The sequence below is a fragment of the Euphorbia lathyris genome, chromosome 2 (genome assembly GCF_963576675.1).
Source record: "Euphorbia lathyris chromosome 2, ddEupLath1.1, whole genome shotgun sequence".
NCBI classification, from domain to species: domain Eukaryota; kingdom Viridiplantae; phylum Streptophyta; class Magnoliopsida; order Malpighiales; family Euphorbiaceae; genus Euphorbia; species Euphorbia lathyris.
In genome coordinates, this window is record NC_088911.1 from 49,682,354 (window position 1) to 49,694,630 (window position 12,277).

The following is a 12,277-nucleotide window of genomic DNA, read 5'->3' on the forward strand; positions in this document are numbered from 1 at the left end:
ATTTGCACTGCTATGTTAATAGAATTATGGAGAGTGTTCTTCGGGTTAAAGACTGCATAGGAAAGAGGATATCGACATGTTATGTTCGAGATGGATTCATTAAGCGTGTTTCCGTTGCTGCAGAAAGAGAGAGAAAAGCTGTCACCATTTTTTATTGACTTATTGAGAAGTGTCGTGGGATGGTTAAACGTGATTGGAAGGTCAAGCTGGTCCATGTTTTTCATGAGGGGAACATGACGACTAGGGCTGTAATCGAGCCGAGCCGAGCTTTGGCCTGTTCAAGCTCGGCTCGTTATAAAATTAACGAGCTCGAGCCCGAGCCGAGCTTGCTATAAAATTAACGAGCCAAGCCCAAGCCGAGCTTTGGCTTGCTCAACGAGATTGAGCCGAGCTTCGAGCTTGTTTCGAGCCTAAAATCCTTTTTTGGACTTGGTTCATTAAGAAAATTATCTAACCATGAATTGTTTGTGAGTAAATTGTTAATTATATTTGTGAAGTTTGCTCGCAAATAACTCTTTAATTGTGTACATAAACAAGCTCACAAGCAAAGTTCGTGAATAAATAAACAAGATGCTTACAAATAGTTCGTCTATTACTCATTTATTATGTTTGTGAACGAACTCATCTAATAGCAAATGAAATAATATTAAGTTTAGATATTTGTGAACTAACACAAAACTATATAGTTTTCTACAAAACTAAAATTTATTCATAAATGTTCTAATCGAGCCTGCTCGCGAGCTTTCGAGCCGAGCTTTGGCCTGTTCAAGCTTGGCTCGTTTACGAATCGAGCCAGTAAATCGTGTTCACGAGCGGCTCGTTTACAAATCGAGCCGAGTCGAGCTTTTATCGGGCCGATCACCGAGCTGCTCATGAGCGGCTCTGTTCATTTACAGCCTTAATGACGACCGATTAAATGGCAAACTACACATGACAATTATCTTTGGATCGTCACGAGTGTGATGAGCCTCCTGCAGGCAGCCGTGATAATTATTTTTGGGTGTTGTTATACTTAGCCTAGATTTCCCACATTTAGCCTAGGAAAATGACGAAACTGCTGTTTCTTATTTTGGGGAATCAGAATTCTATTTTTTTTCTCTCTACGGAACGCGGGCATGTGAACATTACGCCTCACCACGTGGTGAGGCGTATGGCTTATATGCCTCACCATATGGTGAGGCGTATCATATAGTGAGGCGTATCAGCCATACGCCTCACCATATGGTGAGGCATATTAGCCTCCACCATAAGTGGGGCGTATGAACATCACGCCCCACCACAGGTGGAGGTGTATGAATAATATGCCTCCAGCTGTGGTGGGGCGTGATGTTCATACGCCCCTCATATGCCTCCACATGTGGTGAGGCGTGGTGTTCATACGCCCCTCATATGCCTCCACATGTGGTGAGGCGTGATGTTCATACGCCCCACCTGTGGTGGAGGCATATTGTTCATATGTCCCAACACCGAAAAATTGATTTTTTAAAAATCATTCGATTTTACTATAACCAACCGTAAATAAAACATATTTTCGAACGAAATTACGTATCATTAGTTCTTTCCCATGTTTTTCTTTATCAAATTAATCCGGATTAGATTTTAGAGAGTTTCGGATTTTTAAGAGGATTTTAGAATTTAAGAGGATTAGTGAATTTGTTGAAAAGGTAGTTTGGTCTTTTCACGAGGTGAAGTGTAGGAGTTTGTAGCTAAATTTAGTAATTCATTTATTTTCTGAGATCTTTTGTATTTGCGTCCATGCTATTAAAAAAAAAAACAACAAAATTTACGAGCTACCAGTGTAATTTTATCAAGGATCGCATAGAAATAGAGTGCGGCGAGCGCTGTACGCACCCTGGCGCACTTTACTGTAAAGGATATCCGGTTTTTGAAATTTTGAGGGCGACTACATATTAACAAAAAGATTTTACCTATTTTCTCCTCCGTTTTATCGTTCATTTGTCTCTCTCCTTATTCTTCCCTTACTCTCTAAGCTCCAGCTCAGGCTTTCCCTGGACTCTCTCTAGGGTTTTCCTAAGCTTTTTAACTTACTTTAACAAAATTATGACTCTCTGGGAAATTCTATGGAGATTTTAGTAGAATGTTTTTGTTTGGTGAAACTTCAGGTTTTTGCTTATCTCTCAATTATTTGAGTTGAAATTTCTCTCTAGATTTTGGAAATGCCGGCTCGACGGTCGAGGCCGGAGAATCAGGATGGGGCAAAGCAGCTCCGGAGGGACCCATATGAGGTCCTTGGTGTTTCCAGGAACTCCACCGACCAGGAAATCAAAAGTGCCTATCGTAAAATGGCACTCAAGTACGTTTCTTTTTTATGAACTTGTTTTTCTTTTCTTGTTCTTGGGTGTTCTTTTTTGTCTTTAGCCCTTTTTTAGGCCTTCTATTTTTCTATCAAATATTTAAGAGTTTTTCACTCAACGGATCGATGTTGGTACTGGAATGGGTATTCGATTGTTTGATAGAAGTTTGATGTTCAAAAGGGCGAAATCTGCATTAAGTACTAGGAAAAAACTACTTGTTCTTTTACATATTTGGTGAACTTGTATATTGGGTTTGTTAAATTTTAAGTATAAAATCGGTTTTGTTGGAGGCTGAATGTTAAAACTTTCAGCTCCATTTTACTCGCTTCCTAGTAGTATCAAAGCGTTGATAGATGACCCGTTGGCAATCAAGCAGTTCGCTTGCTGCGCCTGGAAGAGTTATGGCCAATTTTGGTTTTGCCTGGCTTGTATTTGAATGGGAGAGGGAAGCCTGCTGATGCCAAGGCTTTTAACGGAACGATTTATTGCTGATGTTGGAACTGCATTGACTGCAGGAGACTTTTATAAGAACATTGAAAATTTTGCAAATTTTACAAATTAAATGCAAGAGTATTTGAATTTCCAAGAGGGTGTCTAGAGGAAAGAGAGGGTGGGTTACAGCAATTGACATACTTGGGCAATTTACACTGCATTGTGCTAATTGTGCATGGAAGCCCAAATATAAGATGCATATAGACAACTGAAATTTTATATGATGATGCAGTTGCATTGTGATATGGCCAGGTGATAGTAGCTCTCTTGTTGGATCTATATCACATAGAAAGAAGAAGAAAGGCGGCCCGGTCGCACTACGCGTCCCCGCTGAGCGAGGGTCCGGGGAGGGGTCCCACCACAAGGGTGTACTGGGGCAAGCCTTCCCCTGCCAATTTATTTGGCAAGAGGCCGCTCCTAAGACTCGAACCCGTGACCTCTTGGTCACACGACAACAACGTTTACCGTTGCGCCAAGGCTATATCACATAAGGAAGTAAAAATGCGAAAATGTGATTTCAACTTAAATACAAGGAAGTGAAGGAATCTATTCTGTACGAAACAAAAATTATTGCCTGATGAGAGATGACAAGCTTTACTTGCTTCATTTAACTGATTTTTCATTAGTAGTCAGTAGATCGCAATGTATGTAGTTATAGTTCTTAATTAATAGTTCTGAAATGCCTCCGTCCTTCCATATCTTAATGAGTTCCAATGTAACCACATCTTAGTTTTAATTGTAGGATATCCAGTTACATGAAACTCTTAGGATTGATGCAGCTAAATTCTGTGTCAATGAACCATATTATTGAAGAACTTACATGGTATTCAGTTCTGTTTTTTAGTGCATAGGGTTTATAGGTTACATTGTTCTACTTTGCTGGAACCTTAATGTTATCAACACATGATAGATATGTATTTAGTTTTTACATCTTTATTATTTTTTGTCGCTTTTGCCTTTAGTTCCTTCCCGTCACTTTACAAGATGTCAATTCTTTTATTCCCAATACTATACAATTTCAGATACCATCCCGACAAAAATGCAAATGATTCAGTTCTTATCATGTGTTCTTGAATAAGTTTCTTTTTTGACCTCTTAAGGAAATGATCTAGCAAGTGTTTTTAGCCATTTTATCTAGCTTTGTGGTGCAGTCCTCTATATTATACCCCTCGCTCTTGTGGAACTCGCAATAGGTTCAGTTCTTTTTTTCTGTTGGAGCGTTTTAGCTTCAGATGATATTCGATAAGTTACCGATTCTTCTCGACCTAGTATAAAACTTCTTTTTAGGTGTATTGAGTAATTCAAAATCATGCTTTGGTCACTCTCGAGGTCTCTTCTGGTCTCTTTCTCCTTCCACATGATGCTGATGTTTCTGACTATTTTTCGGAGCTTTGTCCTTCAACAATGGGTTAAGCTTATGTTTGTCCCATATTATAAAGTCTCTAGCATCGTATTAGGCATGGGAAAGACTAGGGCCAATGAGTAGTAAGATTTCTTTGTGCATGTTTGAGATGTACCCATAACATCAACCATCTAATCCATACTGAGATGTCAAACTTGGATATATGTCTTTTCGAATATTTCCACCCATTCTTGGAGAGTTTTTTTTTAAATCTAGAACTAGGCAGTTAATATCCTTTATGGTTTTATGCTCCGTTATAGAGGTGATGAAGTATTGAGCGAACTCCGTTTTCATTTGATTAAAGTTTCGTATACACCCTATTGGGAGCTGCTCGTACCAATAGGTTGCTACCTCCTTGAGAGTGGTGGGGAAAACTTGACACATGACAACATCGATCTCTATTGTCGTTTCGAGAGATATTTTAAAGTCCTTAACGTGCATAGTGGGATCTTCCAGCCCATTGTAATCCTTGAGCGACATATACATGAAACCACGAGGCATTGGCTCCTTCAGAATGCATGCATAGAGGGGCGAGATGGTGAGTGAACTCTAGGATTTGAGTATCAATTCCAGCATCTACTATAGCACTTTTCAACCCCGTTTCACCTCCTCGCTATTGAGGTTGTACATATCTTCCTTCTACATTGATAGTTTGGAGCTTGTACAGTTTTTGGAAGGAGTCTTCTTACAGGGCGAACTTCACTCTCAAGGAGATCTTTGCTCGATAGATTTTCTTCCATGTGAATGTCGATCTCAATGAGATATAGGCTCGACAAAGTTTCTCCGCAGTTCACATTTCGCCTAGATGGAGCGTACTTCCTCCGATGATTCCTTCCAGCTACTTTTGATTGAGGATACTAAAGGTGGTTTGGAGAGATTGATTACTCTTGCTCAGACTACAGTCTCATTCCCTAGATATTTTTCCTAAGTATTCATTTTTGGATGAATGTGAGACCTCCTTTCATTAGTAGTCAGTAGATCGCAATGTATGTAGTTATAGTTCTTAATTAATAGTTCTGAAATGCCTCCGTCCTTCCATATCTTAATGAGTTCCAATGCAACCACATCTTAGTTTTAATTGTAGGATATCCAGTTACATGAAACTCTTAGGATTGATGCAGCTAAATTCTGTGTCAATGAACCATATTATTGAAGAACTTACATGGTATTCAGTTCTGTTTTTTAGTGCATAGGGTTTATAGGTTACATTGTTCTACTTTGCTGGAACCTTAATGTTATCAACACATGATAGATATGTATTTAGTTTTTACATCTTTATTATTTTTTGTCACTTTTGCCTTTAGTTCCTTCCCGTCACTTTACAAGATGTCAATTCTTTTATTCCCAATACTATACAATTTCAGATACCATCCCGACAAAAATGCAAATGATCCTGAAGCAGCGGATATGTTCAAAGAAGTTACATTTTCCTATAATATTGTGTCTGATCCAGACAGACGGCGACAATATGATTCAGCTGGATTTGAGGTGAGATATTTAGGAAGATGACTAGGCTATAGTTCACAGATGGTAGTAAGGTTTTTCAGCTTACCTAGGTTTCAGACCAACAATTGCTGCTAGAAAGTTGTTACATATACCCTGTTGTAGGACTTTATATGACATTTCGGGGTATTACACACATGGCTGTTGAATTTTGTTCATTTTCATGGTATGACCACTGAACTTCACAATGTAACATAAAAGCCACTGGACTTTACACTTTTTAACATAAAAGCCACTATGACCGTTGAGCAGTCATTATGACCTTTGACTCCTCTTTTAATAGTTAATCTCATTCTCTCTCCTCTCATTATTATTTTCTATCCCTATATTACCCTTAAAATAACTTATATTCCTCACTTCTATCTTTTCCCAAAACATAATATAATTCTCTCATTTTCTTTTTCATTTTTCTTCCCCGTTTCTCTCCTCTCTTTACGTCTTTTCTCTCTCTATTAAACTCGTGCTAAAATGCATTTTTTTTTTCAATTTCTTTCAAAAGGAGAGATTTTTTTATAGAATTTGATAGATAGAGAATTTTCTTTGATTGAAATAAAACATTTTAATCATTAAGGGATAAGTTACAAATTTAATCATATGGTTATTGCGAGGATCCTCATATTTTATTATTACTCTATTTTAATTTATACACATCACTTTGTTACTATTTCAATTTACGAAATTTATGTCAAAATTTCATTGGTAAAATTCCCAGGATCATAATAAAATTTCTCTCATAGTCACAAAAAATATGTTCCTTAGCAAGACCGGTCATTAGTTTTTTCGAGTTAATCTCTTTGATTCTGCAACCTTCGATTTCAGTTGCTAGCGTTCTTTATTTATCATTGCTTTTATATAAAATAAACTTTAGTAAATTCTATAAGAAAAACTCTCAGTATCTATACATATACACATCTATTGAAATATTTTATTTTAATCAAAGAATTCCTCTCTATCAAATTCTACAAAAAAAAAAAAAAAAAATCTCTCGTTTTTTTTGAAGAAATTGAAAAAAATATGTATTTTAGCATAAATTTGACAGAGAGAGAAAAGATAGAAAGAGAGGAGATAGAGGGAAGAAAAATGACAAAAAGTGAGAGAATGCTACTTTTTTTTTTTTGGAAGAAGATAGAAAGGAGGAAGATATGTTATTTTAAGGGTAAATAGGGACAAAAAAAATAATGGGCGGGGGAAGAGATGATGATATTACCTATTCAAAGATGAGTCAAAGGTCATAATGACTCGTCAACGGTCATAGTGGATTTTATGTATAAAAATGCAAAGTTTAGTGGGTTTTATGTTCGTTTTGAAGTTCAGTGGCCATACCGTGAAAATGAGTAAAGTTCAGTGGCCATGGGTGTAATTTACCAGACATTTCATTCTTAAGCATGGTGTTATCGCTTTTATCAGGCTGTTGAATCAGAAAGTCAAGAACTGGAGTTGGATCTTTCAAGCTTGAGCACTGTGAACACTATGTTTGCAGCACTTTTTAGGTAGGTTTAGTATGAATTTTGCCTTGCCATGGTTCAAATGTAGGCGCTTTCTCCCTCGCGCTCTCCCTCTTCCCTGCAACATTTTTTAGTACATTAACTGTGCCTCTAACAATTACTGTTTTTAGTTTATTAATCATTTCTGGGATCCGATGTTTGTTATACTAGTAAACTTGGCGTACCAATTAAGACAACTGTATCAGCAACTCTCTTGGAGGAGGCACTTAGTGGCATGATCACTATTCGACCTCTTCTGCTTGGGGAAAATATTTCTAGGAAGGTGAGAAATTTGGTTCCTGGTTGGTTTATCAATTAGTAATATTCTAGGGCTCACTCCGAGTATAACATTTTCAAGCAGGTTGAAAAGCAATGTGCTCACTTCTATTCTGTCACAATAACAGAGGAGGAAGCAAGAGCTGGATTTGTATGCCGTGTGCAATCATTTGACAAAAGCAAGTTCAAGGTTAGGACACTTATAAACCTCTACAAGAATTATATTAGAGCTATTATTCTAATGCAGGTTGGATCTGCACTAAATTTGATAACTCCCTACAGTTACCATTTTCTTTTCTGTTCTTTTGGAGCAAGAAGTTTTAGTATATTTGATGAGAAGGGAGTGTTAGTTATTGTATACATTGCTGAGTAACAGACTCTTCATTGTTGTTGATACTATTCTAGATGAAGGTAAAATGCTTGTTTAACTAATCTTGATACTTTTTGCTGGTTCTGTGTTGCTTGCTGAGATCTTGCAATGGAACCACGTATAATGCAAAAATGGGTATGCTTGAAGTATCATACTCTGATTTTAAAGTTCGTGGGAACTGTTTGCAAAATTTCTTGATAAGTGGGACCTGGACGATGTGAATCCCACCGTGTGTTTTTAATTCCACAAATTAACGAGGTTGCCAGGACTCAAACCCTCGACCATTGGGTCTAAGAGACTTAGATACCATGTCATGGAACCGTTTTAACCAACAGCTCAAGCTGATAGCTAAGGCCCAACCATAGATCTTATATTAATATCTGACACACCCCACACGCAAATGCCCTTTGGGCTTGCAGCGTGTACAACATAGGCCCATCCGACCATGTGTTTTTAATTCCACAATTAATGAGGTTGCTAGGACTCGAACCTTCAACCGTTTGGTCCAAGAGGCTCTGATACCATGTTATGGAACCGTTTGAACTAAAAGCTCGAGCTATTAGTTAAGGCTCAATGATATATCTTATATTAATCTCCGACATACCTCCACGCGCAATTGTGTCAGAGATTAATACAAGATCTATGATTGGACCTTAACTATCACCTCGAGCTTTTAGTTCAAACGGTTCCATGACATGGTATCAGAGCCTCTTAGACCAAATGGTCAAGGGTTCGAATCCTGACATTCTCATTAATTTGTGGAATTAAAACACATGGTGGGATGGACCTGTGTTGTACACCCTGCAAGCCCAGGGGCATTTGCGTGTGGCGGATGTCAAAGATTAATACAAGATCTATGATTGGACCTTAACTATCAGCTCGAGCTTTTAGTTCAAACGGTTCCATGATACTTCTAGAGTCTTTGAGACTTTGGGCCCTTTTGGCATTGTGATTCTTGTTGGGCTAATTTATAGTTACAGTGATTTATCCCTTTCAGTTTTCATTATTAATTTATTAGTGTACAAAGGGAGTTAACTGAAGTGATTTACTATAGATTGATTATATGAGAAGGGGACTGAAGTGGAAGGTATAATGCTTTATATGAGGTTGAAAGAAATTTAATGCAACATTGCATGCCTATTTAACATGTCTTTCTTATATCATTTTGATTTGTCTTCTGCTGGTCATAAATTATGTCTTCTCATTACCATTTCCATCAATTTTCAGATACCAGGCGGATTTCTGTTCCTTTTCTAATGGTTTCTGAAATAACTATCATAATGATGAGTTTATTACTAATGTTGTTTTATAAAGTATTACTAGTCATGATTTTTCTAATGTTCATGTTTAACTGTCATAAATCTTAGCAGTTGCTTTTGTTTCTGCAGCTGCTGTATTTTGATAAAGAAGAAAATGGTGGACTAAGCCTTGCTCTACAGGTAGAAGCAATATCATGTTGCTTTTGGATGCTATTTTTTCAAAGAAAAGAAAGAAAGATCATGTTCCAATAATTTGTTTACTGCATTTGAGGGCTGATCATGGACGTTTAAGTTTTACTGGTTAATTGGGTTTTCACTTACCAATTATTGAAATGCTTTCTCTCGGTTCTCTATTTAGATTTTGCTCTACTTTTTTCAGCTCCAAAATTTTTGCTCTCCTGTTGGGCAAAAAATGTTTAGTATGAAATAAGGTTTGTAAAATAAAGAAAAAACAAGAAAGTGTTCATGAATTGATGACACTAACTTTTCTACAGCAAAAGCTTTAGTCTTGGTGAATTATGTTTACCTTCAATCGAGTTGACTTTATTATTCTTGTAGTTGTATTCAATTTCCAAATTAAACCTGTTTGTTATTACTCATTAACTTTTGCATAGGAGGACAGTGCTAAAACTGGAAAAATTACAGCTGCTGGAATGTATTTCCTTGGTTTTCCTGTTTATCGGTTGGATCAGACTGTCAACTCGGTGAGTTGGTAATATTGTTAAATGTTGATATCATCTTTTTCTATTAAGCTTCTACTTTGCTCATTGTTCTCCATTTGCTCCGCTGTATCATTTTAACTTCAGATTGCAGCTGCAAAGGATGTGGATGCTGCCTTCTTTAAGAAATTGGATGGCTTTCAGCAATGTGAAATTACTGAACTTAAGGCTGGCACCCATGTTTTTGCTGTCTATGGTCAGTTCTAAAGCTCCTGATTTTCTAGTTTGTATTGTTTTTCGGCCATGAATTTGTGTGAACTTGACTTGACTGTTATATTCATATTCAGACTAATTTTGTGCAGGTGATAATTTTTTTAAAAGTGCAATCTACTCGATAGAAGCTGTTTGTGCTGCACCTTTTACAGAAGAAAAGGAAAATCTTAGAGCTGTTGAGGCTGAAATTCTTACAAAAAGGGCGGAAATCTCTAAGTTTGAAACTGAATACAGAGAGGTCTGCCCTTGCCTGAAGAACTGCATATTGATGTATACTTTTTTCTTGTTCTCACTTATTTTCTTGTCGAATAATTGGCAGGTGTTAGCACAATTCACAGAGATGACCAGCAGATATGCTCAAGAAATGCAAGAGGTGGGATTTGTCTGCAAAAACTTGTGTTTCTAGAATGCCGTTTAAAAAAAACTTGAGGTTTAAGTGAATAGACGAGTCTTGAATGTTCCATCTTATTGGTTATGCAGATTGATGAGCTTCTTAAACAAAGGAATGAAATTCATGCCTCCTACACGGTTGCTCCACCAATGAAGCGGAGTGCAAGTAGGAATAGAAGCAAGGGTACGTTCCGGGAGACAAAAGAGGATGGACAGGTAAGAGACAAGAAACCTTCAATGAGAGACAGAAGTAAGAAAAAGAAGTGGTTCAACATCCATTTAAAAGTTGACAAGAGAAAGCCTTGCTGAATGTGGTAAGTTCTAAAGACATTCTTTCTCTCTTATAGCTTCAGTTGTGCATTTAAACCTAGCTTTAATTGTAGGCTTTTCGTCATGAAGATGGAATTTGGAAAGCTAAATCATGTGCTCAAGAACTAATCTGTCAGCTGTTTCTGCTCTCACTAATTTGTCTAATGGCCTGGCTCTAATGCTAGTAAGTATTAAGGTTAAGCAATTCCTTGACCATGTGCTAATAATGAATGATGAAGTGGAAAATGATTTTTGTGGTAGAAAATGCTCGTCTTATCAGAGATGAAAAACCACCCATTATTATTGTAAAATTCTTTATATTGCTTTTCTAGTTTTGTTTACAGCAGTTTGTAAGCAATCATCACTGTAAATTGCATAATTTGTTCATGAAATTCTATGAACAGAAGAGCTAGTGAAATGGAAAGAGTAGCACGTCTATTGTTTTTGGCAATGTTTTATACTTTCATGCAATAGATGATGTTTTGTTAGTAGTTAATAATTTCAGTCAGTGAATACAGCAGTTAATAATTTCTCGATGCTCTTACCTGAACTTATTAAATCCAAGGTTAGTGTCATATTATCATTTATACTATTTTTTTTATCTTATTAGTCCACAAATAGGTGTTGATTCTCGTGTATGCGTATGTGCTGTAAGCCCGTAATTGATATTCTTTTCGTGAAATTTTAAGAAAGAACGAATTAAATATGAAGTGTCATTAAGGGGCACTCAAATGTGAATTTCTTCCGGACAAATATTCTGTTTATTGGTTTATGTATGTTTTTGTTTGTTTGTATTCTGATATGATTCTTAATAGATGTTTATTTGCACATTTATAAAATTTCCTGTGTAAAATTTTGCAAATACGGATCTAAGGTTTCTTTCATGTCCGAAGGTAGACTTTTTCACTAAATTAGCTGGTATAAAATACGAATTTGTCATTATTATTATTATTATTATTATTTAGATTTTTATATTATTATATTATATATCATGTATGCATAAGATCTATTTGAATATGTCTAAAGGACCTTTAATTGTGTCCCAAAGGTCAGTAACCAGAAAATTGTTTTTAGGCTTAATACATCATTAACTTGTCCAAAAAGCTTCATTGGTCCCTGAACTTTCAAAGTGTGCCAATAGCTCCTCAACTTACATAAAATGTTCAGTTGGTCCTCTGAACTTGTGTAAAATGTAATTAATTGGTCATTCGGTTGTAAAAAAGCAAGTTAAATGTAGAAGATGTATTGCACACATCTTAGAATGTTATTATATGATTCACATAATAGATTAAAATGAAAGTCTTTACTTATTCAACTATAAATCTTGTCTTTTCTAATATTAGAATTGTATATTTTGATCTTGGTCGTTTTACTTTTGTTTAAGACGTGAGCAATACATCTTCTGTACTTAGTTTAATTTTTTTAAACCGAGTGATCAATTGATTATATTTTTTACAAGTTTGTGAGGCTAACTGAATATTTTATACAAGTTGAGGGGGCTATTGGGATACTTTGAAAGTTCAGAGGTCAATCAAGCTTTTTGAA

General features: G+C 36.3%; 1 protein-coding gene across 2 annotated transcripts; it reads left to right on the forward strand.

The window, feature by feature from the left end:
• Positions 1–1,925: 1,925 nt before the first annotated feature.
• Positions 1,926–11,183, forward strand: LOC136218135 (chaperone protein dnaJ 16-like). Of its 2 annotated transcripts, none has more exons than XM_066004892.1 (12): positions 1,926–2,314; positions 5,574–5,697; positions 7,120–7,202; positions 7,368–7,479; positions 7,558–7,662; positions 9,231–9,281; positions 9,716–9,805; positions 9,908–10,016; positions 10,123–10,271; positions 10,353–10,406; positions 10,514–10,737; positions 10,823–11,183. In XM_066004892.1, exons 1-11 carry the CDS (start codon positions 2,178–2,180, stop codon positions 10,730–10,732), a joined length of 1,233 nt encoding a protein of 410 aa, XP_065860964.1. In that variant the 5' UTR covers positions 1,926–2,177; the 3' UTR covers positions 10,733–10,737; positions 10,823–11,183. The 2 variants fall into 2 exon arrangements, with proteins under 2 accessions (XP_065860964.1, XP_065860963.1); XM_066004891.1 differs by having other exon boundaries at positions 1,927–2,314; positions 10,807–11,183.
• Positions 11,184–12,277: the final 1,094 nt, after the last annotated feature.

Bases quoted from the DNA above. Each gene is read 5' to 3' on its own strand.
- LOC136218135 (XM_066004892.1), top strand. From the start codon at position 2,178: ATGCCGGCTCGACGGTCGAGGCCGGAGAATCAGGATGGGGCAAAGCAG. The intron at 2,315-5,573 runs GTACGTTTCTTT...ATACAATTTCAG, and splicing joins TATCGTAAAATGGCACTCAA to ATACCATCCCGACAAAAATG. The intron at 10,407-10,513 runs GTGGGATTTGTC...TTGGTTATGCAG, and splicing joins ATGCTCAAGAAATGCAAGAG to ATTGATGAGCTTCTTAAACA.